This window comes from Cygnus olor, chromosome 24 (genome assembly GCF_009769625.2).
Source record: "Cygnus olor isolate bCygOlo1 chromosome 24, bCygOlo1.pri.v2, whole genome shotgun sequence".
Taxonomy (NCBI): Eukaryota; Metazoa; Chordata; class Aves; order Anseriformes; family Anatidae; genus Cygnus; species Cygnus olor.
Window position 1 is genome coordinate 4,634,584 of NC_049192.1, and position 26,528 is coordinate 4,661,111.

Genomic DNA, 26,528 nt, shown 5'->3' on the forward strand with positions numbered 1-26,528 from the left:
ATGGGGTCTGCTGGCCACTGTGAGTAAGGCCACGTCCTGCCGTGACTGAGGTCGGAGGCTGGCAGTTTGGTCTGCTGAGCTTCAGCAGAACCGCTCACTGAGCACGCTTGCTAGCACTGGTCTCTTCTGGAGCTGAATCCCCCCAAAAGGCATTTGCAGGAAAGCAAGACTGTCTGGGGAAGGAAAACAGCTCCAGACAGCTCCAGACGCAATACTGGAGCCACGCGGTAGCCTGGAAAATCCCCTCTATGTGCCTCTCTGCCAGGAGCAGAGGTGAATGGGATGCAGACCCTGATCTTGTAAAATCAGGGAGTACTTCCTTGTCCATACTCCACTCTCACAAGTGGGAACTTTAATCTTTTTGGTTCCTTGTGTATTTCCAGCTGCCAAAAGAGTTACAGGGAAATTTAGCCCAAGGCAGGTCAGCCAGGAGGAGCTATTTAAAAATCTCAAATAACAGGTGAGGTGTTGGGTTGGGGACCAGAACATTCAGAGCCATCAAAGGCTGCTGGGGCAGGACACAGCAGTTTGTCTTAAAATCAACAGAAGGTTTGTAGAGAGAAACCAGGAGAGCAGTTTGCAGCTACGCCATTGACAGCTGAATTAATACTGCGCTCCATTCATCCCACTCTTCCATGGTGGACAAAGGAGCAGTTATTTTTCGCAACTGCAGACTCTGTTACAACAGTATTATCACAGGGTGTTTTCCACATCTCTGCTGCCACTCTTCGCAAGCACCTCTTGCAACAAATTAATTCTCAGTTAGCAAGTCCTCCCAGGCCCCACTGGCTTTTGCACTGCGGATCCCAAGGGGATGGAGCTCTTGCTCTTTAATGCCACTCAGAGACCTAAGCAGCAGGGGCAGAAGCACGGCTGAAGGTGGCTGCCTGGTCTAACCAGAGTTTTATACAAATCCTCAATGTGGGGATCAGGCAAATGTCTTGAGGGTAGAGAACAGAAGCTAAGCTCCCACTGGCTCAGGAAATATTTTATTCTTTCTGTTTTCATTAAAAAATAAACATAGGAAACAAAACCACAGAACACTTGTGTAATAGAAACAAACGCAGAAGGTCAGAGCGTTGGCTGAAAGTGCATAATTAAGTCATGCTACCACATCCCTGATCCCACCCTGTCCCCTAAGCAAGGAGTCAGCAGTAAGCTCAACGAGCAGCACTACACAGAGCCCAGGCACTGCAGGGGCCAAGCTGACGGCAGAGGAGAGCCCGCGCTGCCAGAAACACAGCAAGGCAGGAGACATGCTGGGGAGAGTGCTCCAGGGAGCCAGTGGTGAAACGCTCACCTGGGGCTCGTGGGGCAGGCAAAGGACAGCTGGTGTAAGAGGATGCGGAGTTAGGAGGCAGGGGAGAGCTGAGAACACAGGGGCAAAACGGAATCCTGGATGTCACTCCAAACCGTGCCTGGAAGCAGAAAAATCCTGGATAAAAGGAAAATCAACACAATGAATTCGACTACAAGGCTGACGTGGGTGCGCTGGACAGACACCTGTCCAGGGAAGAACCCCAGTCGCTCGCCAGCAAGGTCGACGTAGACAGTAGCAATTGCGTCCCTACACTCAGGGCCTCAGCCTCCGCAAGGTGACCTCCCTGCAGGGGTAGGAGCAAAGGCACTGCCTTTCACAGCCAGGCTCCTGCTGCCAGAAAACGCAGCTTTGTGCAGCTGGACGTGTCAAGCTTTTCAAGGGAAACGTGATGTGTGATGTGGGGCTCGGTGAGCCCCTCGCTTGGAGCACAAATGCTGCAGATCTGCCTCTACGCTAGGCAATGAGTTTCTCCCCCCTGCCCTTTGCCCCCAGCAGCCTCAGGCTTTTGGGTCTCAGTAGTTGACAGCTTTAATCTGCGACTCCTTGTGTGCAGACCTGGGAGGAACCTGCGGATGCAGCTCCAGTGCAGGACCCCCTTACACATGCTCACTCAATTTGGCTCTGCACAGATACGTGCTTGAGGAGCAAATTAAAAACATTCAGTATGTACAAGATGATTTGAAGCTGGAACATAAGAGCAGCTGGATTCCACCTGCACGCATCCACGTGGCTGAGAGCAACCAGAGGACCCGCACGGTCCTGCAGTGGCCGAAGAGACCCCCAGTTGTATGCAGATGTCCTTGGATGCATTCACCACGCCGGCTGATGCCAATGCTGGGGGCACCCCGGCTCTGCTGATAGAATTAGCCACAGGAACAGCAGAGAATGCAGCTTCTCCTGACCCACTTCACCACCTTTCTCCAGCTTCACGCAGAGCCCCCGATTTCAAATGACTGCTGAGATAACACGTTTATGCACATGCTCTAGTCAAAGCAGCACAGAAAGCTGCTGTTCTGGTGCCTACTTCCACAGCATCCACACCTCTCAAAAACAGTCACTGCAAATCACTTGGGACTCTTCTTCCAGCAGAGACTTTTTAGGATGTTCTTCTTTGTAAGCTCCCTCCACATCACTTCTCCCGAAGGACACAGACTCCAGCATCACACCGCTGCATCCCCAGGGAGGTCACCACTTCCCAGTTGTCGATGATGGGATCATAGCACTCAATGCTGCTCAGCAGGGAGTTGCCATCGTACCTGCAAGGACAGAAAGTTACAGGTGAGGGATGCTGCTGCAGGAAGAGGTTGAGGTGTTCACAGTCCTTTCTAGGAGGCTGGACAGTTACATACGGCAGGGACAGCCTGAAACAAAACCATTATATTAGGTTCTCTTTTGCTATCTGCTGCCACTCTCCTGCCTGTCTTGGCCCTGAACCATCACACTGCCTATGTGGGCTGGGAGAGGCCACCTGAAATTGTGGCAGCAGGTCGCGTCACCTCAAGTCACTCGCACCTCTTCCAGCAAGCAGAGCGTCTTCCTCTCCAGCCCAGGGCTGTCTCTTACCCAGCGATTGCATACAGCCTTCCCCGCAGCACGGTGGCCCCGACATAGCAGCGGGGAGTTGTCATGCTTGTTACGGTTGTCCAGGAATCAGTGCGAATATTATAGGCTTCCACGGAAGAGAGATGTGCTGTCCCATCGAACCCACCAACTACATAAATATGGTCATTCAGCAGAGCCACTCCAGCCCCTGGGGAGAGAGAGGAGGATGGAACAGTTACAGTCACGAGTGACACTGTCGGCACGGTGCCCAGGGCTTGCTGTCAACAAGGCTGAACTAGGTCAGTTCTTCCTCTTCAGAGGGTATCTTCTTATGCGTGTATCTATCAATAAATATATATTTATTTATTTATGTATAAATACAAAAGAGAATAAATATCTAATGTATCACTGAAGAGCTGCCATCGCCCAGTATTTTTTGTTGTCTCCAAAATGATACACGGAAACCTCTACCTACCCACTGCTGCTGAATCTCCAGCGTAAGGGGGACTGAGCAGCACTGCAGCCAGGGCAGCAGGAGCCAGGTGAGACGTCCACCCTGGCTGAAGGACACCCCGAGCCCTGCGCAGGCTGGCACAAGCCATGTGGGCAGCTGGCTGGAACTCTGCTGTGGGGGGTCACCACAAAGCTGGGTTTCTCTGCTGTTCCTGGCTCCCTGGTGTCACCCAGCCCCTGGCTGCAGCCAGGACAATGCCACCGCTCCATGTGACGCTGGAAGAGGGATTTCTTTCACACTGCTTCTCTGGGAGGCAGGGAAATGAAAACTGGTGTCTGCTGCACAGTCACAGAGGCTCGAGTGGCTGAAGCACGTCAGAGCTGCTGTTCTCACCTGCCCCAGTAAAAGCGACCAGTGATACAGCTGACCTGACTTGGGATTTGTGACAACAGCAGCAGATTTGCCCTGCCAGCCTCAGCTCGCAGACTGCAGCCCCTCTCAGATAGGAGCACCAAAGAACACAAGGTAAGTCAGATAACCGTGTGCTCCATGGCCTTGTGTGCTCTCGCCAACAGCTGCTGCTGTTCTGAGCTGCATCTCCAGAGCTGAGTAAACCCTGTCAGGATGTTACCAGCAACATGTAGCTATTGCACTGACAAGTATCCCTAAGGAAACGTGCCAGCTACCCTACAGCTCCTGGGAACTGGTCTGTTTCTTCTACAAACAAGGTGTAAGAGACTTTCTGTTCCACCACACGCAACCTCCCTCTCACCATCTGTCCTTGCTGAGAGCACCAATTCAGCTGGGAAGGGGCAGACTGCCCCCAGGGGTTCTCTGAGAGCTTCACTGGGGGAAACTTTAGCTGAGAAGGGACCAGACCAAGGTTTAGCCAGGGAAGTCAGGTCTAGCAGTGCAACACAGCCAAGGTTTCTGAGGGGTATCCATCTCTTAGGACCTGTTCATCTCCAGAATACGTCCTAAGAGATGAGGAGAAACAAGGGGAGACAATTCTCTGTAAATAAAGGCAAGACTACTTTTAGTCCTGTCTCCCTTGGAACTCAAAGACCTGCACTCAGACAGATCTAGGAAAGTGTCAAAACCCTGAAGCAAAGGAGGTCCTACAGGGTCCAAGGTCGCCAGGATGGATGGACTGGAACTGGTACCAGGGTGGAAGTTGTAAGTGCAACCGGTATCTAAGCTACTAGAAGGGGCGTTAGTACCACAGAGTGACAGAAAAAAAAACCTGTGCCCAACAGCGTTTTGGGGCACATCCCTGCTTCAGATCGCTGTGCTCCCAGTCACGGCACTGAGGAAGGAATGTGGCTGGTATGAAGAGCCTCACAGTGTTCCTGCTTGCTTGTGGCACTGAAGTAGTCTGCTCTGTGGGCTGAGGCACTGCTATCAAAAGCCTCCAAGTCTTGTGGGAAACTGGCATGGACCTGGGAAAAGACTTCTTATAAATGGCCTTCCCTTTGAACTCTTTGCTTTTGGTTTTGCCAGAAGACATCTTCTGTGGTGCACACAACAGACCGCTTGGAAAAAGGCATCCCATTCTTACGCTTTCTGGAGATCCGTGAATAGGTCTTGCATGTTTCCTCTGATGTAGGAAAAGCCATAGATTTATCACGCATTGGTATGTGGGATCTTCCCGGGTGTGGAAAGCAACCAACTTCTAAATGAAATCCATTCTTGGCATATGGGAAATACTTTCCAACCCAAACTTAACAGGAATGGCTCTGTCACAGGAGTAAATATTTAAAGCCTGGGGTTTTGGTGAATGCACTGCAGGCACAAGAAAGCCTGAATGTTTTTAGAACAGAGAACAGTTTTAATTGAGTAACCAGCTCTTGTCTCTAAACAAGAATACTACAGCAGAGAACAAAGAGAAACAAGGCTGCCTAGGCTAATTGTAAAGGACATTTATTGGAATTATTAGAGAAAAAGCAACTTCAAAAGTGTTTTGAAAGACTGCCTGTAAGCAGAACTACTCCATCAAGAACCACAAAGCTGTGGAGCACCGAGCTTCCTGCCCTGCCACGTGCAGCTCAGCAAGGCCACAGCTGCTCTCGAGCACTGCCATGAGGTTTGGGGCAGGCCTGAGGCGCAGTGCAGTGGCCTGGGGCCAGCACTGGAGCACACAGGGAGAAGAGAGCTGCACTTCTCCTTTGAGAAATGAGTAACAGCTGAGACAGTAAATCACTCCAAAATGAGGCTTTAAACTTTATTTTTCTCCTAGCTGCCAAACTTAAAGCTCAGAGAGGACTCCAAGCAGGATGGAGAAACTGCAAGTTGGTGGGGATAACTGAAGTGTGGCTGCACGATGTTTCAAGTCATCATTAGCTGAGCAGTTTAACACTGCCCGAGTAGCACTGGCCTCTGCCCTCCCGCTGCCCCAGGAGCTGAGGCCCAGCACTTCACAAAGTGCAGGGCAGGTGAAAGAGGGCTTGCTGAGCACCCCTGCCTTTACAGTGCCCTGTGCGGTTGACGAACACTGACTTAGCAAACTGTCCCATTATCTTACACAGAATTGTTACATCGCTTGTTCCTTTGCCAGCTTTTCTCCAAGCCATGCACTGTTCCTAGTTAGGGCAGTCACACAAGACTTCCTCTCCCTGCAACCTATAAAACCACAGGCACATTCCTTTATTCACATCTTAGCATGGGATGCAGACATCAGGCATGTGAGAACCAATCCTTCTGTTGGGGAGCTAAGCCAGCACGTCCTAAAACAGTCCCTGCTCAAAGCCAATCCACCCACTGACACCAGCCAACATCCTGAAGAGCAGCAGAACAAGTCAGCAGTGACGGCTTCCTCAGCGCAGCACAACACATTGTAACCTCAAGGCTCTGTGGGCTCTTACCTGAGCGCTTAGTGGCCATTGGTGTGACATTTGTCCAGTGTCCAGTGTGGGGATCGTACCTCTCTACGGAATTCAGAATGTTCAGCCCATCATAGCCACCTGAAACAGAAGAGAGGAGCAAACCATGGGTCTGAGTTCTGGAAAATGTTTTCTGTGTAGGGAGCAGTAATATGCCTGGTTCACCCTTGGCATGGCACTGCCCTGCGACCAGCACAACTCCCAACACGCTGGGGCAGGCAGAACACAGAGGATCCCTGCAGCTTGTAGTGCCAGACCTGAGCCAGCTTGGAGCAAGCTCTGCCCTGCACCGCACGGGGCACCGCTGGTGGAGTATTGCCCCTCCAAACCACTACAGCCAGCTTAGTGCTGCACTGCAGAGCCACCTCCAAGCCCGATGCCAACATTCCCGCTGTCCCACTGAAGCAGATGTACAGCTTCCAGACCTGGTGCTGGCTCAGGGTCTGTGTGCTGCTGCCTGCAGCCTCCAGCTCACACTAGGAGGCCACGCAGACATACGCTGGGATGCCTTGAAGATGAAAGCATGAAAGGCTGGAAGAGCAGGTTCACAAGACAATACCAAAAAATTGTGTTGTGCTGCTTCAGCAAAGGAGCAATGTGCTGGCATCTGCCTTGGGGGACAGCATGGGGATGAGGAATTTGGGAGAGAGAAGTGAAACCCATAAACCAGTGTCTGATAATCAAGACTCCCCAAGAACAACAGGACTGCAACTGGTGAGGGCAGAAAACAGTGCTGGGCCTGCCTTTTTTGGTGCCTTGAAAGAGGCATCATGTCCAGAACAAGCTTATTAATGTCTTTAGAATGATTTGGGTATCTGAAACTCAGGGCTCTCTGAAAATGAAACAAGTGCTGCAGAAAGGAGCTAGAACACATACAGCCTAAGATACATTTCCAGAGTGCTACAGCCAGCATTGCTTCGTGTGGAGCAGATGACCTGTAGCTACCTGCTTCATCTCTAGGGCGTTTCAGCCACTGCCCTGGCCCTGCAAACCTCAGCTGCCACTGCTCACCCCCACGCTTCAGCGGTCCCTCAAATGTAGGCTGACTGTGACCAATTTGCTTCTAACAGCATTTAGTGTCGCTGTGTGGCAGATCCAGCCTTAGCTCTGGTGATGGCAGTGGTGAGAACAGGCTGCGCCAGCTGACAGCACCGTGCAGTGCTCAGTTTGGTGAAATTAAACCTTCTGGGTGTCTCTTCTAACCTGGACGTGACATAACTGGTGCAGAAAGGATCCGCACTGCCATTTTTGCTAAAAGCACATATTTGCTGAATGCCTTGAGGTCCTCAGGTACCTACCGAGGCAATAGATAACTCCATTAGCTACGACAAGCCCCGCTCCTTCCCGTGCTGTCTGCATGTCTCCCAGCATACTCCACTGATCGATGTTGGGGTCGTATCGTTCCATGCTGGTGTGACGTCGGCTTCCGTCGAACCCACCGGAAACGTAGATCATGTCTGCAACGTTAGAGAGAGGCTGGACTCACCGCATCGAGGATCAAACACGCACATGGAGCAAGAAGGCCCTCACAGATGGAGCAAACCTACAACGCGGACTGCAAAATGCAGGAACAACTACAGAGCTTGGCACATTCAGAGCCAAGACAAACGCAGCCTCCTCACCCTGGCTCGCTGCATTAGCCTGCTCACAGACCCAACAAACCAAACAAACACAAAACCCATCTGGCCCTTAAATCTGCTTCTTGGTGATGGATTAAAGAAAACATACATGCCCCAGCTATTTTTTTTTTCATCCTGCAGAACATACAGAAAAAGTGCCATGCCCAAACCCTGCCACCATTAACACCAGCTCGGCACCGCCCCAGAGTACATGATTATAGGGTAGCAAACACATGGGTAGCAAACAGAGAGGATCCAAAAGACATCAAGACCAGCTCCTTATGCTGGAGAACCTAATGCACACGATGCTTCACAAATCTGTCAAGTGTCATCTTCAAACCAGCCACTTTTTTTTACAGAAGTTTCATCAGAACAGATACAGTAAGAATTTGAAATGTAAGGCATGTTATTCAACCAATGTTATTAAGAAGATAACCACTACTTTAATAGCTATAAAACTTCCTCTCATTTCCACACAAATTCTTTATGGCCTGTTTATAACCACTCGCTCTTATTCAATTCTTATATAGCACATTTTCTACTTATGCCAAGTAATACATAGAGAGAATATATGTATATTATAGAGAAATAATATATGAGTATGTCCTGTGTAAACAGGCTGAAGTGTTCTGGTTTGCTCCATAAGGTAGTTTCTTTCTTCCAGGTATGTCCTAAGAATCCCTCTCTGCACGTGCTCCACTTTCAGCCTCTCTCCAGTGATGGATTGTTATTGCTGTACTCTGTGTCCTGTGCTCAGCACTACACGACACTGTCACCACCCCGAGAGCTTTCCACTCCATAACCCTTCCTTGAGCTGCCATCCCTCAACGCACAGACACATGCCTGAAGAATGGAGACAGAACTCCTCTCGGGATACGTGCACAAGAAGTTTTCCATTTCTCCATCCAAATGAAACGCCAGACTTTCAGACTCTCAGAGCCACCGGCTCTGCGTGTGCCAGCTCAGGGCATTTCAGGACGACCAGAGGACAGGAATGACAGAGAACTGCCCTGCCAGTGCAGCGACCTGGACGTACCTCCCAGGGTCGTGGCTCCTGCTAGGCCTCGCCGCACGTTCATCGGAGCTACAGAGTACCAGATACCATCCTCATCTGATGTGTAATCCAAGCACTCCACAGAGCTGAGGCGCGAGCGGCCGTCATACCCCCCAATCACATAGATCCGATCGTGCAGGGACACCGTAGCAACGTAGCGCCTCTTACGGGTAATGCTCTAAAAGGGCAAAGACAATAAAGGGTCAAGGAGAGGAAATAACACCGACATACGAAGAACAACTGCGGTTCTTCCATCCTGTCTCACTGCTCTTTTGGAAAATGGCCAAAGAGACAAATGGCACTATGGATTTCAAGGATACAGCCCTGGTTAAAATGCATAAATTGCATCTGACTTCCTCCGCTTCTACTCTTGCTGCCCAGGTCTCTTTGTGCTAAAATATTTTGCATTAAAATGTCAACTTATCCTTTGTCTCTACTGAATCTTTGATGCATCTTGGAGGTTTGCGTTCCTCCCACTGGCTCCCTGCCGAGACTGTCAAGGGGAAAATGTGGAGACTGTGATCTGATGGAAATATCCAAAGCTTTTGGCCTCCAAAAAAGAACAGAATTTTGGAGAAGGTGATGTAAGTTCTTCCGTGATTACAGATACTAAAGTAGAGGCAGTTCTCCACCATTTCACACTGATACAGCCAATTTTAAATTTTGGTAGAAATAGTCCCCAATGCAGAAGCTCTGTCTTCCTAAATATATCCTCCTTTGCTCAGAAACAATGCAAGCAAGATCATGCAGCCTGCCTGAAAGCAGGACTGATTATACTACTCCTATTGACATTTCAATTATCATCACTAAACTTCAGAGCTTAACACCCCCCTAAGATCAAAAATGCCTCTCATAAGTTCTCACTCCCACAACAAAGATGTGGGTCTCTGAAGGCTCATCTCATTAGAAATATGACAGCAAGCTCTCATAAAAAGCTTACTTAGTAAATCTTCAAATGTGAAGCAGTTTTAGCATTCACTGTGTAAACCTCAGCAACCCTAATGAATTTCTGTCATAAAATCTAAGCAGAATGCAGAGGAACCCGAAGAGGAATTTTATTTAGAGGGTGGTATATGGTCCAATGGTGAGTGTTTGATGACAGCAATCTGTAGAGCCCAATGATAGTCAAAACTGGTCCCTTACGGGCAAGAAACTCCACTCCTGAGTCTTCGGGTCATATTTCTCCACAACATCAATAGGTGACTGCTGGCTGCCAAAGCCGCCGATCACAAGCAGGACTTCATTAGCTCCTAGAGCAAAGAGGGAGAGCAAAGTCCGGTCAGTCCCTTCACAACCAAAGGGTCACCTCAACGCAATCATCCGAGTAAATGCTGAGCCTTCCTTGGTGCAAGAAGCAGCCTCTAAATCACCGTTTTTTTTTTTTATCACTGTTCTGAAGCAGGCACCTAATGCAGGTAACAGTCACCTGGGTCCCCTCTCGTGTCAGTGGGTAGGAAGAGAGAAACCCTTCCAGGGTGCACGGCCATAAGACTAACCTGGGTGCTAGAAGCTGTCCACTGGTGGGCAGTTCCTCCCCATGTTAGATGGACTCTGAGAACACAAGTTGGCTTGTTTATGTCTTCTTTTGTATTCTCTCCCATGTTTATTTTGTAAACTTCTTACTCCCAAGAAAGCTGAAGGAGGATGGCTGCTTGCCTCCACCCTCCTCACAAAGAATGGCATTCTCTCCTCATTTACAAGCGACATCCAGACCAGATGGCACCTTTTTTTTCACCATTTCTACAAGAAGTAAAAGTTAGGCTCACTGAAGCCTGAAAAAATAATGCAATATTTTCCCAAGAATTCTCTCTTACATCTTACTGTATTTTATTTCAAAGTTGCCTTCCCTTTACTTCCTGTTCTCTCAAAGGGTCCCTGATTTTTTCTTATTTTCTCCTTGACAGAAAAATAAGACTTGTGATCTGGAGAGTTCTAATTTCTAATTTAATTCTGATTTCCCTTATAACAATTGCCTTGAAGGCAGGGTTTCTATCATAGTTTTAGAAATAGATGAGCATCCCTGCATCTGTTGGACCATTTCTGTAATAGGGAATTTTATTAGAGTTCAGAGCTATCCAGCTTTTCGCTGCAGAAAGGCTGAACATCGAGCAACAAAGACTTAGCAAGACCTTGACCATCCCAAAGCAAAACAATTGCCACTTCAGATGAAGGAAAATAACAAAATGTAACTGGGAAGGATTCAGAAAAAAGCTCTGAAGACAAATTGGAACTTAGAAAGTTTCCTGTGCATTATGACAGTTAATAGCACAATCAGTTCAGTTTATCCAACAGAAAGTTAATAGGCAACCTGATGACTATTTATAAATGACAGATGATGAGAGCACTCCTGACAGCAGATGGTATTGAATCGGTTTAAAAAAAAAAAAGTTGGAGTGAATCTGAAGATGAACCTTTGAAACAAGGTGCAAACTCTTTGCCAATATAAGTAATGAAAGAATTCTGTGACGTTTCCTTTATCAGCTCAAGTGTTCCAACCAAGAACAAAATTCAATGCCCCTTTCTAAAACAGCAGGCAAAGCTGAAATGAATGTCATTGAAATTGATGGAGGATGTTCCCGGAAAAAAAGAAGACATGCTGTGGCCTGGACTATGCTGGAGGTCAAACCACATCATAACAATAATGCCTTCAGGCCAAAAACCTAATCAATCTCTCTCTGAAAAAACTAATTTGCCCTCCTCCTTTAGTATTTAATCTGTTTTCCATCCCCTAAAACAGCGTTAATACCAAGAAATGGCCACAAAGCTTTTTCTCAGGGTCCCTCTCCACAAGCAGCAGCACTGGAGAGCACCCAGGGAGGGCTGCGTGAGGGAAGAGGTGTCAGCGCTGGCACCAAGGGCAGTGCTCTGCGAGTTCAGCTGGGGTAAAGGCAGTCCAGAGTGAGCCTAGAGACATGAGGAAGGGAGTCAGGTGAGGAAGGGCCATTGTTAGGAAGAAGCCAGAAAATACTTTTTCTTCTCCTGGGGGTAATTCCTACTGTTTGTGTTACTCCCAAGTGCTTCCAGCCTTAAGCCAAGCACTTCTCCCAAACGACTCAGCGACAGTGCTTGGTAGGAGGCACTGGCACTGAAATAGCAGCTGAAATCAACTTTTTTTTTTTTTTTTTTTTGTCCTAAGAGGTTAAGTTGAAAATGAGGTTAAGAAAAATGTACCTCTGAAAGGAATGAGGCACCTCTCTGTCTTCCTCCTTGTGCCTTCCCCCCTCAGATTCCCTGTTGAAAGCTAACCTTCACTCTAATACAGTTGTTTCTTTTTATCTCTGACACTGATAACTGCCTTTTTAGATAGGAAGAAACTCTTCCCATACTTCTTGGACAGCTGCGTTCTGAGACAAACGTGTCTGGAAGCACCAACAATTCAGGAAACCGTTTCTGTGGTTACAGCAGAGGCCTTGGATTAAAGGCCAACTAGTCCCTGCACTGCCGCTAAGTAACTGTGCTATGAAAACATACTTTTGTCCCGTGCTCGCCTTTCTTTACCACTGGGGACTGTGTATCAAGAAGTTACTGCTGCAAAGCTCTTCTGCACAATTACAAGGCGCTGTACAGCACCTGTAGCACAATACCTGCCAATTCCCCAGACCTCCTCGGTGACCTTCCCCTTGCTGCTCACCTAGACGTGCTCTTGTCCTGGGTCCCTGCATCTGACTCCGGAGCTCAGGCCGAAGATGAAATTTCTTAGCTTCATCGACGAGGTCTCTGCACTGCAGACTGCATCGTATAAAAGGCTGAGGAAAAACATGAGTCACTGGTACACGTGAGGTATTTTAAGATCCCTACTGAGAACTGTCCTGAAGCCAGCTCTGGTCAATTCAGACAGCATTAAAATGACCTGTGGGCAGGCTGCTGCTAGTAGTGTCATGGTGCAAATGCTGCATGCAAGGAAAGGCAAAGACAACGCAAAACTAGACTGCAGCTGGAAAGGTATGGCTCGTTTCTCATGCAAAGTCTGGCACTGCAGGTTCCATGGCAAAAATACTTACATTGGAAAACTAAGGGAAATCCACTTCTGCTACATGTAAGCCAGCAGAAATACATTTGTGAAGGGGGACTGGCAGGGGCTGAAATCAGTTTGGCTGGATCTGCCCCACATCATCAACTCAACATGCACCTGCCATTGAAGACGAAACAAGGAGCAAAGCACAAACTAAGCAGTTTTGCTGGGTCTGTTAGCTCGATCCCTATACACATGGGACACTGAGCTACAAAGCGACTACAGAAGCAGATAAGGTCTCCTTCAAAAGAAGCTGGGGGTGCTGCACCCAAGGACAGTCATATCCTCCGTGAGTAACACAGAGTGTCGTTCCCCTCCCCTGAATGTTCAGTGTTCAGTTCCCTTTGGGTGTTTTGCGCTGCAATAAGCCAAGATTTATTTTTACAATTTGTTTGTGCTTGTGCAAGAAGACCAGGGCGTTCAGGGCAGATGATGCTGCACCAAGCCAACCCTCTCCCCTCCACACTGTACCAAGATGATGATGTCCCACCATCATCACGTCTCACCTCCAGTCTAGAGGTGCCAACCTGGGCAGTAAGAAGGTTGGGTCCCTTTACACACAATATGTTAGCCTGCTTTTGGAACAGACTTAATTGTTCTGGTACCAGTCCCTCTTGTGTTAGCTTCAATTTCAGTTTAAGGTGGACCATAACAATCTGACTAAGCACATTTTAGCCCTGGCACAACTTAACTGCATACTTGCTGACCCTATTTAAGAACACCTGCAGAAGGCAGCCATTGTCACATCAGAAATGAATGTTGCTAGATCAGCCACTTTCATATGTAACCATGTCTTCACTCCGCATTCAGCACCTGATGGGTGACAAAGGCTAGTAGCCACCGATCAGCTCACGTCACCATCAGACAAGGACACTGGTTTGAACCTTCTCTGCACCTTCCTGTCAAACCTTGCACTGGGTCAGCATCACTCATTTGGAATTGAACTTCCACTGCAAAAGCTTAATGATCTCCTGTAGTCATCCACATTTTGGTTTGCCTCTGCAATGCTCCAGCCACACAAAGGATTACATCTGGCTCTCAGCCGTGTGTTGACCCTGGACCTACCGTGCTGCTGCTCTCCTCAGTCAAGGGCATCTGCACCTGGAACAACTCCTGATGAGGCCCTCTCCAGCCATTTCCACCCTAGCATCCCATGCCAGCAGCCTGTCTCCACCTACAGGAGACCCACTAGGGCTTAGGAATGGAAGACAGAAAGCTCACTATAGAAGGCAACAGATGAGAACAGAAAGGTGGTGCCTATCAGGAGACAACCGAGTAATTCCTCTGGATGGGACTCCCTCCCAGCTGAAAGCAGGATGCTGTAACTGTTGGCACAGCAAACTACTTCCGAGGAAAACAGTGGGCACTGCAGCTGAACGGGGACACCTCCATAGGTTCAGCATCAAAAAGCACTGGTAGAGAGAGCAGCTTCTAACACGCTGTTAGGACAGCAGGACTCTGACCAGGGAGCACGCAGCCACACACAGATACTGGCTCCCAGCTGTTCTGTGCCCCGGACCCGGGCTGCCGATACCTCGGTGTCGATGACATCGGTGATGTAGCGGGGGGTGAGAAGCGGCATGCGCACATACTGCAGCAGCTCCGGCAGCGATGCTTCCCGTTCTTTTTTCGAGTGCTTCACCCAGTTTATAACTGCCTCAAAAACAGGCTCTTCAGAGTCCACCTGCAAAGAGGAGACACACACCGATCAGACCGCAGGGCAATTCAGCAACTGCCCGTGGAACAGACAACTTTTAGACTGTTGATGCTGCTCAGAGCCAGCAAGAGAGCAGGACACCTCACGTTAGAGTCTGTTATGGAAATTCCTGTGAGCAGCATTTACAAGCACTGATTACAAGCCCTTATTTTCTCTTCCTTAAAACTGCATTTGGTTTTTCCTTATAGCTGAGATCAGCAACTGACAGTACAAGTACCAGAAACGCACTATGGTACGCAGCAGAGCCAGGTGGGACCTGGCCCACAAGCGCTGAGAGAGCCCAGACAAAGACTGTAACTGCCAGGGATTCCCACTCTGAGCAGAGGTCGCTGTCCTGCAGGCTGCAAAGTACCATCATAAAGGTGATCAGAATCACGTCTCTTTTTTAGAGAAAAGTGCCTCACCTTAACCCCTGCAGCCCAGTGCCCACACACCGCCCTGCTAATACCCTAATCATAATACTGGGTATATCTGAGGTCTTTTACTTCAATTTACATTTAAGAAACTACAAATGACTCGATTTCAGAGTGGAGAAGGTGTGAACTCTGCTGTTCTGACTCTAACTTATTTCTCCTTCCACTTAGGACCCCCACATGCCAGTGCTTACACCACTTCCAGAGCTTACACTGTCTAAGCCAACTAAATTTGGCACTTTTAGAAAACCTCGGGTGCTTCAGACAGCTTTACAAATACAGCAGCTCCAGTGCACGCTGAGCACGCCGGTGCAAGATTAATCTGATAATGAAAAGATAAATAACTGTAAAGAGACCTATTATATATTATTTGGGCTTGATTTTCTTTTTGCAAGTCTTCAGATTGTCCAATTTAAAAGCAAGTGAGACATGAATTTATTATGATCATCATTATTATGATCAACTAATATGAAGATAAAAGGAGACCTGTAACAACAAGACTGAGTCTTCCCACCAATATAGGACTAGTACACTTTGAAGTTCATTTTGCAGCTATTTGTTGAAGAATGTTCTGAAGCAGGGAGCCATAGAGGTTAATTATGTAAGGCAATTCTTCCATGTCATTGATTTATATTTGTAACACTGCAATTAGAAATGGCCTCTTTATTTCTGAATTACAGGGCAAGAACAATTAGAGCTCACAAAAGGAAAGCAGGGTACTTCACTGGTTCCAATTTTTCCCACCTCCTCCAAAAATGCAGTAATCAACACATCGTTTTATTCCTTCCTTAAGTGACTGTCCTCTGATACATCTAACAGTTTTGTTGTATGTTAAATCATGCCTAGTTGTTTGATATATGATGGGTTACACTAAATAGAACATCACAGTGAAAACCTCCCACTCTAAAAGAAGACCTGCTTCTCCAAAAGCCAGGGGACTTTGCAGCTGGTGCCTTCTCAGTACCCTCCGATACAACATTCTTGCTCCTGAACACATTACCCCTGTCCAGAGCAGCAAAGAGATTTGCTCTGTTCACTTTCTCAAGGTATTACAATAAATTCACGCCTCACCATGTGTGTGCAAAGCCTGAATCATAACTTATAAGAAAGATGGGTAGAGACTTCTTACTAGGGCCTGCAGTGACAGGTTAAGAGGTCACGGTTTTAAACTAAAAGAGGGTAGATTTAGATTAGATACAAGGAAGCAATTCTTCACAACGAGGGTGGTGGGGAACTGGAACAGGTTGCCCAGAGAAGTTGTAGACGTCCCATCCCTGGAAGTGTTCAAGGTCAGGTTGGATGGGACTTTGGGCAGCCTGGTCTAGTGAAAAATGGCAGGGGGTTGGACTGGGTGATCTTTAAAGGTCCCTTCCAACCCAAGCCGTTCTATGACTATTTCCTCTTGAGCATCCAGAAGTGTTATGTCAATACTCACCACAACCTGCATAAGCTCAGACCTTCACAGCATTGAAGCTGCTGCTTGTTAAATACCAAACACACTCAGCCTTTTTCCACTGCTGATCACTGCCTACACCAGTGTTTTTCACTGCTATCTTGCATGTTCTTTCCCAAGCAGGTTTATCAACAAGAGGCTAACAGCTTGGCAGAAGGCCACCTTCACAGCAGACTTTCAAAGCATACATTAAGATTTCTCCTCTGGCTAGCCCTGCACTTGCTTTTCAGGAACCCTACCAGAGGTATCACTTACATGGGTTTGTTTCTAAGAGCTTGTGTCACTGCAAACTCTGGATAATGATTTAATCACTTCTTTTAGAACTGAAGCAAACATCAACTCTCACTGAAATCCATCTTAAACAAACCAGTGCCCTCGCTATTATCAAAGAATTTTCACCTTATTTCCATTCTCAAGAAAAACATTCACAGAAAACTTGGGAAAAAAAAGTATTTGACAGGTTCCAGCCAAGTAGTAAATCCTCCAGAAACCAACCCCGAGGGAACAGAATCTGTACCAGAAATCACAGGCAATAAAATCTTCATGTAACTCCCTGAAGAATCTGACTACCCTGCACCATCATGCATTCTGCTCCTTGTAAAGCAGAGGACACCCGAATGCCTGGCATGACACATGCATTCCTTGTGCTGCTGAGTAGCATGCAAAGGTCTACAAATAGAAGTTAATGTCTTGCAGGTATTTCTGAAATGTAGGCATTGAGACAACTCGTCTTTGTAACCTCCGAATGCTCCTCCAGGGAAATGAGGAGAAAAGGGATCAAGAACTCTGCAGAGGTAACCAACTGTGATTGTCTTACTTGCAGGAAATGTTTGCCTGACAACAAATTCGTACACAGAAGTTGCATGTTACTCATCAGTTTGAGGTTACAAGGCTGAAAAGTTAGAAGAACCTTTTTGGAAATGAAATTCCAGAACTCAGGAACTGTGTGCAAAATCCACCCTAGAAGTGTGGACTTAACTCCAACTGGTTTCAATGCTTTACTTTAACGCTTTGCAGGGTAACGGTACTTTTCAGGTTTTACCTGAATTTCATCACACTTGATGAGCTTTTCAACCTCTTCTTGATTTAAGAGGATAAACTCTTCATGCTGAACCACCTCTGGAAAATGTTTCTGGCTGAAGACCTCTGCAGCTTGCATTAGATCAACACAATTGTGTGTCTCAGCAAAATCCCGAATGCCCAAACAATTTGATGGATCCAGCTGGCTTTCTAGAAACTCACAGCAAGCTTGTTTCACACCTACGGAAAATTGGAGGGGTGAATGAGCACTGCATGCTTACTATCAATCCTCTGCTTTGGAAAGGGCTTCAGAAAAGAAAGTTCTAAACAATAATGAAAAACCAACTCAAAAACAAGCTTGAAATACACACACATGCAAACACTTCTGAGGAAAATGGTAACACTAAGCAGGAGAGCAATTGTTTGGGCTGTTTCAATCTCTGTCTATTCTATTTGCACATTAAAAAAATCCAATACTAGGAACTGACTCGAATGTGACTTGTACCCAGCTTCATGGACTACAAGCCAAGAAGGTATATGCTAGTGGATATGGCCACCAGATTTTTTTTAAGGCTTTCTTCAATGTCTTTTTGATAGTTGCCTTGGATAGCTCCATAGGCGCACATCAATCAGGTTGTTATGATCCAGACACATCGCGATGGCAAGGCCAAGTGATATCAAGGATTTGCTTATTATTATACTGAATTCTTCCTGGGTATTCTCATGCAGATATAAAGTAGCCCAAACCATGGAAAAATAATGTTTTATGATCTTTTTTTCCAGTCAAGTCAGTTCCTCTACCAATGAGACCAGTGTGCAAAAGATAATAGAAGAAGTTTGACACAAACTGTATGGTTTCAAGGCAGAAGGGCTCAGGCCTGGAATGAACACACTGCTTATAGATTTCATGCCTCCCACAATCTGCCTTCCATTTACAGAAGGTCAGACAAACCAGATCTCTGAGCAGCACCAATTGTGCAGTTTGTGCTGATACTTAGCAATTACCTTTTAGCTGAAGCAGGCACGCTGCTGGGAGCAATTCTTGGACGTTTTCTACTGTCACGTGAACAGTTTCTGTATACACAAAATCTAGCAGGATTTCCATGGTGGAAGCTGTCAGTCCCTGGATATCTACATAGGGTTTATCCTTCTCTGAGAGCTGTAAATTAGAAAGGAGACAATGGATTACTTTTCAGTAATTTGGTCAAAAAGGCAACAGTGCTCAGCAGTTTTTAAAGATGCAATTTGTCAAAGAGGTTTCAACAGAAATTTGTCTTTTCTTGTGCTCACTGAAAGAATAAGGGAAAGGAGGAAATTTCCCTAGAGGATGCACATACAGGGTGAGTAAGAAAAAGCAAAGTTTATCACACATATGGAGGACAGTCAAACTGCATTTTAAAATGAGCAAATTGAGACTGAGCAGAAATTAGTTAACATACACAAATGGCACGTGGAAACTCTATCCTTCATGAGAAACTCCAAGCTTTACTAGAAGGAACAGTTCAGGGGGTTCCTTTCTGGGCTGGATGTGTATGACATGCTGCAGCTTACATGGCGTCCCCACCTTACTTCTCTGCTCTAAAATCGATCCAAATAAAAAGCTTTCTTAACTTCAATTCCTGATCCATCCTGTTAGCTTATGGTGAGAGTCTCTATAAAGAACGACCAGCTCAAAAAATTCAGTTAAAGGTTGAAATACTGAAGTTAAAAGTTACATTTAAAGTATGTAAAATGATGGTACTTAAACAATCCTGACTTTGTCTCCTTGCTATTTTATCATCTCTAAGATGCATCATTTTGGAATAATTACATTTTCTAACGAATGTTACTGTTGGGAACAGCAAATTCTGAGAATCCACCCAATTTGCACCTCTATGGGTGCAGAACTGAGATTATATTTTCACAGAGCATCAGCTGTTAGTGGTTTAATGCAGCCATTAGGAAGCTGCTGGCACAGCATCTGATGATTCACGAACAATGGGCTGGCAGGTGGAATTACTAATCACATCCGCACATAGCTGTGAGCTCTTGTCAGCATGAATGGACCTCAACAGAAGGATGTCTCCATGCAGCACACTGCAAAACTCATTTTTTCTTCCCTGAGAATTCTGAAGAAGTAGTCAGTATCAGTGCAAGCACAATTCAGATGAAAGCCCTTGACGTTTCTTGCTAAGAATGAGACTGAAGCTGGTTATGGACAGAGTGAGTGGAGACTCAGTGAAGAGAAAGCATGATCAAAGCATCATCACTTGACTTGGAATTGGCCACAGCTGGGGAAAAATGCCATGATACACGATTAGAGAAAATAAGAGCAGTCAGACATACTCCTACAGAGGCAGCTGATGACACAGCGACAGAAGAGAAGTCTCTGCTGAGACTGATCCACTTCTGCAATGCAGGGACCATGGAATAGAAGCGAAACATGGGGGGTAATGGTGATACTCAAAGTAATTTGAAGGAGAGGCCTTTCAAGTCTGTTGACACATTGAAAAAACTTCATGGCATCCAGAATCAGACAGGAAGAGGAAATTACCTTGTTTGACCTGCTGTGCGACAGGCGTTGCATTTAGAAGTCAAAATGAGTTCATGACATGCGTTAGACAAACCATTCCCCCAAACAAGACCAAGATGTTTTGTGCAATAGATAAAGGACACAGGTGTCACAGAGATCAGAGCTGATCGGACAGGATATTCCTACGATTCCAACAAGCAAATGGAGAGGTAAACTGCACCTGCCCGTGTCCATACATGCTGTGTACTTAGAAGAAAGAGGATAAGAAGTTAAAGACTAGAATGGCACCAGACCTACTGGTAAGGGATTGCACCGAGTGAGGTAGATGCTGTAGACAGCTGTTCTTCACAGACTGGCCTGAAGCTGGTAAAGATGCTCCTGTCCCCACAACCAATATTCAATAATCAACCATGCACATCCTCTCTGCATACTGTTGACCACAACACTAACCACGGGGACAACACTAACATTATAGAGATGATGAGCTCTGGCTCTGCTTATGTGCAACTTCTGCTTCACTATACTACCACCTTGTTATTTGGCTCACAGTTGATTCACATGCTAAGACTATTTGGATGGGAGAAAACATTTAAAATGACTTCACACAACGTACGCGATGTATAACTTGGGATCCTTGAATCATACCTTAAAAAAAGGATCCCAGAGCAGAAACAGAAGTTATTTTCAGAATAAGAAGAGAATTTCTCTATGTTCTAGGGAAAACAAAACAAAAAAGCCCAAGCCTTCAAATTTCTAGAGCATACTCTAAGAGAAGACGGACTAGTTTCTTTCTGAGGTGGAGCCAACAATCAGCTGTTAACACGCCCTGGAAGACGTTAACGTGTCCAAACAAAGGCAGAAATCCCAGTGCAAAACTAGGGTGCAAGGGAGCATTTCCTGAAACTGCTCTTCAGTTTTCACTATAAGGAAAAGCCTCGTAGGTAAAACCGGTGGGCCTTTCAGTTTGCCCACACTACTCAACACAGAGATGGGGAAAGGTGTTGTCAAAGGCCAGGGGTTCAACAGGTGATTGGTGGCTTCCCCTCCTTCTGGAAAACAGAAAGAAATTTATATTAAGGTTGAGAACTTTTGAAAGAAAACATTAAAGTCAGAAGTGAGAGAAGGAAGAAACTAGAGGCACGTGGACTGGCAAACAGTTTTCTACGAAGATCATCTCTGACGACAACCTCAGTGCTCCGCTGGCCGTGCACATACAACACCATGAGTGGTACAGGGCATAACCCAGGGACCAGTTCTGAGCAAAGCCCATCGTAGCCCAACCCTGACAAAAGCCACGCGTTGCAGCTCACCAAGTAGTCCCCACGTTTGCTGGAGATGAGTGATCAAACGCAAAGGAAGCCCTTGTAGAGGCTGTTGGCACATTTTGCAATCCGGCATTTTGAGTTCCCTGAAGTTACAGCCAAGGCCAAAACACTCTGTACCCACAAGTGTTTGGATGGCAACCAAGTGCTGTCCTATTACACTCACCAACATACTTGTCATTAACACACATAGGAAGTAGGGCCACTTTGAGGCTTACCAAGCTGTCATTTCCTGGAAAGAACGTTCTCCCACAAACACACAGTAATTGCCTGTGTCACTTGGCAGGTTTGTCATTTTGGGGTTTCCATACGAAAAAGCCAATTTGGATAGAGACTAAGCAAAGGAAGTAAAACCCTTAAAGCAGCAGCAATGTGAGGGCATGAGAGAGAGAGCACTCATGCCCATTGGGCACTGGATGTACTTGTCTTTCTAGGAAGAATCGTATCTATGAATTAAGGTCACCACAATGTTAGAGTTAAAATGAGAGTATAAAAGAGCAAGGAGAGACAATCTCAGCTCAGATCCAAAGTGCACCGATCCTCAGCCTTCCTTAGCAGCCACAAGAATGTTCTGCAGCACGCAGAGCACCTGGATCTCCGTAGACTGTGTAGATGAAGTCAAAGGCACCGACAAGAACATAGGGGAAAACACAAAGAGAGAGGACAGTGCTATTACGCTGCGTATGCTGAAGCTGTCGATAAACAGATCTTTGGCCTCCAGGGACTGAATTTGCTTTGTGCACTTTCTTTTATGAAAAAATATACTTCCTTTGCACAGATAACGAGCATAAAGCTGTCAAATTTACAAATTTCTTGAAGACAACAGATAGATAGAAATACAGAATATTGAAATATTTAAGTCAATAGATAGAAAACATACTGTTATGCGGTTGGTCCACATATGTCTTATTTTGGTTGCTTCCCTCAGGACTAAAAAAATGAAGTTAGCTGCTCACCCCACCCAGCACCGAACAAAGGAAGGGTCAGCAAACCGACTGCTCCACCAGCAGTGGTCACTGGTGGATAAAACAACGAAGGAAATGATTCTCTCCTGCAGGCAGCACTGGGTTAGCAGGAAGGTCTTTAGGACCTTTGGGCTGCTTAGTCATGTTTCTCTCTGCTGATGGAGAAGTTGCTAGGATGAAGAAAGCATCTTCTGTATGAAAAAGCCACAAAGATTGACTCAAACTTGCAAAAGACAAGGCCTAGCACTCGTCTCAGATAACAATATGAAGGAGTGCTAGCTTCGACTCAAATGTTACCTTTCAGCGATTCAGAAAAACAGCATGTAGGTAACGCAAGTGGATATAAAAAATACTGTGAGAGCAAAGGTCCTAGCAAGTGAGATTTCGTGAGTAAAGTAACAGGGGCCCCAGGTCCCAGCCCCAAAGGTTGCATCTTCTTTGCAGGAGCAGCACCACAACCCAGCACGTACCAGCTATCAGCCAGGCCGTGAGTGAAACACCTCCATTTCAGTTTTACACTGGCTGCCCTGGGCGCACGCCATGGCCTGCACAGCTCTGCCCTAGGGCCGGTAACAGCAGGAGGCAGATGCTCAGATGCAGGAAGACACAAACCAGCCCTAAAAAAATCAGGACAAGTCTCAGAGCCTCCTGGCTTGCCAGCTCCCTGCCGTGCGGGTTGGCCACGCAGCAGACAGTGATGTGGGGCACAGTCCCAGCTGCTGCCTCTGCTCCCCCCGTGCCGTGACAGAGGGCTCTGGGGCTGCTGTGAGGGCACCCAGATGCACCAGGAGATCCTGGGCCACTGCTACAGGATCCAGGGGGATTTGGGGCCACTGTGAGGGGATCCAGGGGACTCTGGGGCCTCTACGCAGGGAAATCCAGAAGGATCCAGAGCCGCCACCTGGAAGAATCTGATGCCAGCATCTGGAGGGGTCCAGAGGGACCCTGGTCCACCATGCAAAGGGATCCAGAAGAACCAGGAGCCACCACCGCATGGGATCTGGACCCACCATGCAAATGGGTCCTGAGGGATCCAAGACGCCCACCCAACTGGATCCGGGCACACTACGCCAACGGATCCAGAGGGATCCGGGCCCACCACACAAAGGGATCCAGAGGTATCCAAGACCACCATGCAACGGGATCTGGGCCCACCATGCAAAGGGATATGGAAAGACCCAAGACCCCCACTCAACTGGATGCTGGCCCACCATGCAACAGGATCTGGAAGGATCCAAGACACCCACCCAACAGGATCCAGAGGGATCCCAGACCCCCACCCAACTGGATCTGGGCCCCCCATGCAACAGGATCCAGAGGAACCCAAGCCCACCACACAACAGAATCCAGAGGGATCCAAGCCCACCACCCAACTGGATCCAGGCCACCACGCCAAGGGATCGAGAGGGATCCAAGACCCCCACCCAACTGGATCCAGGCCCACCAGGCCAAGGGATCCAGAGTGGTCTAAGACCACCACCCAACTGGATTTGGACCCACCATGCAATGGGATCCAGAGGGACCCAGGCCCACCACACATGGGATCCAGAGGGATCCAAGACGACCACCCAACTGGATCCGGGCCCACCATGCAATGGGATCCAGAAGGATCCAGGCCCACCATCCAAAGGGATCCAGGCCCATCACGCAAGGGATCCAGTGGGATCCACGCCACCACGCCAAGGGATCGACAGGGATCCAAGACCCCCACCCAACTGGATCCGGGCCCACCACGCAATGGGATCCAGTGGGATCCAAGCCCACCACCCAACCGGATCCGGGCCCACCACGCCAAGGGATCCGCAGGGATCCGCGCCCAGCAGGGCGGGCACGCCTCGGCCGCCGACCTCGCTGGTGAACATGGCGCAGAAGTAGTCGCTGCAGGCGGCCAGCACGATGCGGTGGGCCGGGAAGTCCTTGTGCTCCACGCGGAGGGTGACGTCGCACAGCGTGCCGCTCTTCCGCAGGGCGTTCATGGCGTTCAGGATGGACTTGGCGTGCGAGTTGGTCATGATGTCCTTGGGGGGGGGCCATGGCGCCCGGCACCTGCGGGCACAGCCAGCACGGCCACATGGCCCCGCCGCCCCGCCAGGGGGCGCCCCGCCGCCCGCCCGCCACCGCCCCTCCCTCCTCCCCCGGGCCCTGCCCCTCCCGCCCCGGCGCCGCCGCCGCCCCGGGCCCCGCCGCCCGGCAGCGCCACCCCCCCCCCCCTCGCTGCTCCCCCCCCCCCCCTTCTCCGCCGCCCTCACCGGCCCCGGCGCCCCGCGCCGCGCCGCCCCCCTCCCCTCCCGCACCTCTCCCCCGCCCCCGCCGCGCGCTGATGGCGTCACCGGGCCGCGACGCCCCCGCCCCTCGGGGGGGCTCCGCGCGGTTGCCTGGTAACGGGCTCCTGCTACCCCCCCCCCCCCCCCCCAGCGTGAGGAGCAAAGTGTTTTTTTTTTTTTTTTTTTTTTTTCAGGAAAATGTGGGTTTTCAAGGGAAAATTCCGCTCACGTTGCCTGTTCAAAAGGGGTCGTGCAGGCGTGACACTGTCAGAGCAGTGGGGAGGATGTTAAGCTGATAAGGGGAAGGTCCCGCTGCCCCAAAATGAGGAGGATAGCGAAGAAAAACACGGTGAAACAGTAAAAACAAGAAAAACAGTAAAAACAAGAGAAACAGTAAAATCAAGAAAAACTGCGAAATCAATAAAACCAAAAAATCACAGGCCCTGTAGTCATGAGGGGCCCCTCAGTACAAGAAGGACCTGGAGGCCCTGGAACATGTCCAGAGAAGGGCTATGAAGGTGGTGAAGGGCCTGGGGCACAAGTCCTGTGAGGAGCAGCTGAGGGAACTGGGGGTGTTTGGGCTGGGGAAGAGGAGGCTCAGGGCAGACCTCATTGCTCTCTGCAACTGCCTGAAAGGAAGGTGTGGGGAGCTGGGGGTCGGCCTCTTCTCACACATAACCAGGGATAGGACCAGAGGGAATGGCCTCAAGCTGTGCCAGGGGAGGTTCAGGTGGGAAATGAGGAGACATTTCTTCTCAGAAAGAGCAGTCAGGCGTTGGGATGGGTTGCCCAGGGAGGTGGTGGAGTCACCGTCCCTGGGGGTGTTCAAGGAAAGGTTGGACGTGGTGCTTGGGGACATGGTTCAGTGGGTGACAGTGGTGGTAGGGGGTGGTTGGACCAGATGATCTTGGAGTTCAGCTAGATGCTGCATTGGGCTGCTCCTGTGAGGAGCATGCAAGTCTGTTTTCAATTCTTGTGTTGCAGTTCTAGGAGAAAAAGTCAGTTACAGACTTTCAGATCATGCTACGAGCCCTGGTTTAAGAATTACCTTTAATCCTTCCCAGGCCAACTGCCTGATGAGTGTTCATCAGTTGAAAACAAGGCAAGGTTTTGGGGAAGAGGTGATTTCTTGACATTCCTGGAAAAACAGGCCAGTGTTTGGGCACTCACGCTCTCCTTCAAGCTTGGAGCAGAAGCAGGCCACTCCAGATTCTTCCTCAGCAGTGGTTTACCAGTTTGGGATGGGCAAGATTATTGTGGCTACAGTCATGGAAGAACCCAGACTCTTTGATCCTCCACTTCTTACATGTTGATTTACATTCTGGCTTTACTCTGGAGCAGGCCAACTGGATCCCCAGGGGAGAAACTCATGCTTGCTGTCAAGGGAGTGGTGGGAAAGGGAACCAGGCTGGGCTCCATCCTCAAAAGGTAGCTGGGATGTCACCACTGTTGTGGCCCATTGGCAACCACAGCTCTCCCAAAACATCCCATAGTGCCTTCCACTCTTCCTTTTATTCAATATCCTTCTACAAAAGTCTGTGAAGAATACAGGACAACCCCCCTCTGCTTGGCAGAGAATCAGTTCCGTTGCTGTTTCTCATGCTTGGAAGAAGCCTGCTGGAGCCATGAAGAGAGCTGGAAGCTGTCCAGCTGGTAACATATCTGCACAGCAGCACAAGGTCACTTCCCTGGATATGGGCCAGGCTGATTACACCTGAGGGCAATGTAACTACAAATTAAAAACCCAACAACTCAGGAAGGCCAGTAGCAAGACTGCAACTGTCCTTCTGGGGCAGCATGCCTTCTCATGAGTGCCGTGAAATATGTGGAAGGGAGACTCCCAATGAGCTAGGGCAGCCAGGGAGTAGTTGTGTTTGTGTGCACACTAACAGCATGAGCAGGGTGGGCAGAGGGTAAGGATACATGACTCAGTCTAGGGCAGGAGTGCTGTCAGAGTGCTGTCTGCAGCCCAGAGAAGCTG

At 48.3% G+C, this 26,528-nt stretch overlaps 2 protein-coding genes across 6 annotated transcripts; both read right to left on the reverse strand.

Annotated features, from left to right (window-relative positions):
* Window positions 1-973: 973 nt before the first annotated feature.
* On the reverse strand, window positions 974-24,619 carry KLHL12 (kelch like family member 12). Of its 4 annotated transcripts, none has more exons than XM_040535514.1 (12): window positions 24,578-24,619; window positions 24,131-24,329; window positions 18,490-18,643; window positions 17,507-17,724; window positions 14,416-14,565; window positions 12,501-12,615; window positions 10,013-10,119; window positions 8,852-9,047; window positions 7,495-7,653; window positions 6,179-6,277; window positions 2,885-3,071; window positions 974-2,577 (listed from the first exon to the last, which is right to left on the reverse strand). In XM_040535514.1, exons 2-12 carry the CDS (start codon window positions 24,293-24,295, stop codon window positions 2,451-2,453), a joined length of 1,677 nt encoding a protein of 558 aa, XP_040391448.1. In that variant the 5' UTR covers window positions 24,296-24,329; window positions 24,578-24,619; the 3' UTR covers window positions 974-2,450. The 4 variants fall into 4 exon arrangements, with proteins under 4 accessions (XP_040391448.1, XP_040391449.1, XP_040391451.1 ...); XM_040535515.1 differs by lacking the exon at window positions 24,578-24,619 and adding an exon at window positions 24,533-24,571; XM_040535517.1 differs by lacking the exon at window positions 24,578-24,619 and having other exon boundaries at window positions 24,131-24,392.
* Window positions 22,922-23,934, reverse strand: LOC121059109. Of its 2 annotated transcripts, XM_040535522.1 has the most exons (3): window positions 23,905-23,934; window positions 23,708-23,852; window positions 23,089-23,652 (listed from the first exon to the last, which is right to left on the reverse strand). In XM_040535522.1, exons 1-3 carry the CDS (start codon window positions 23,925-23,927, stop codon window positions 23,089-23,091), a joined length of 732 nt encoding a protein of 243 aa, XP_040391456.1. In that variant the 5' UTR covers window positions 23,928-23,934. The 2 variants fall into 2 exon arrangements, with proteins under 2 accessions (XP_040391455.1, XP_040391456.1); XM_040535521.1 differs by having other exon boundaries at window positions 22,922-23,852.
* Window positions 24,620-26,528: the final 1,909 nt, after the last annotated feature.

What these genes read in the sequence shown, in the direction of transcription:
- LOC121059109 (XM_040535521.1), bottom strand. Translation starts at nt 23,927, where the DNA reads ATGGGCCTGGATCCCTTTGGATG. An exon ending in GGCCTGGATCCCTTTGGATG is followed by an intron (nt 23,853 to 23,904) that starts GTGGGCCTGGAT and finishes CGGATCCAGTTG; the next exon opens with GGTGGTCGTCTTGGATCCCT.
- KLHL12 (XM_040535514.1), bottom strand. Translation starts at nt 24,295, where the DNA reads ATGACCAACTCGCACGCCAAGTCCATCCTGAACGCCATGAACGCCCTG. An exon ending in GCGCCATGTTCACCAGCGAG is followed by an intron (nt 18,644 to 24,130) that starts GTCGGCGGCCGA and finishes TCTAATTTACAG; the next exon opens with CTCTCAGAGAAGGATAAACC. An exon ending in CAGGACAAGAGCACGTCTAG is followed by an intron (nt 10,120 to 12,500) that starts GTGAGCAGCAAG and finishes TCTTTGCTCTAG; the next exon opens with GAGCTAATGAAGTCCTGCTT.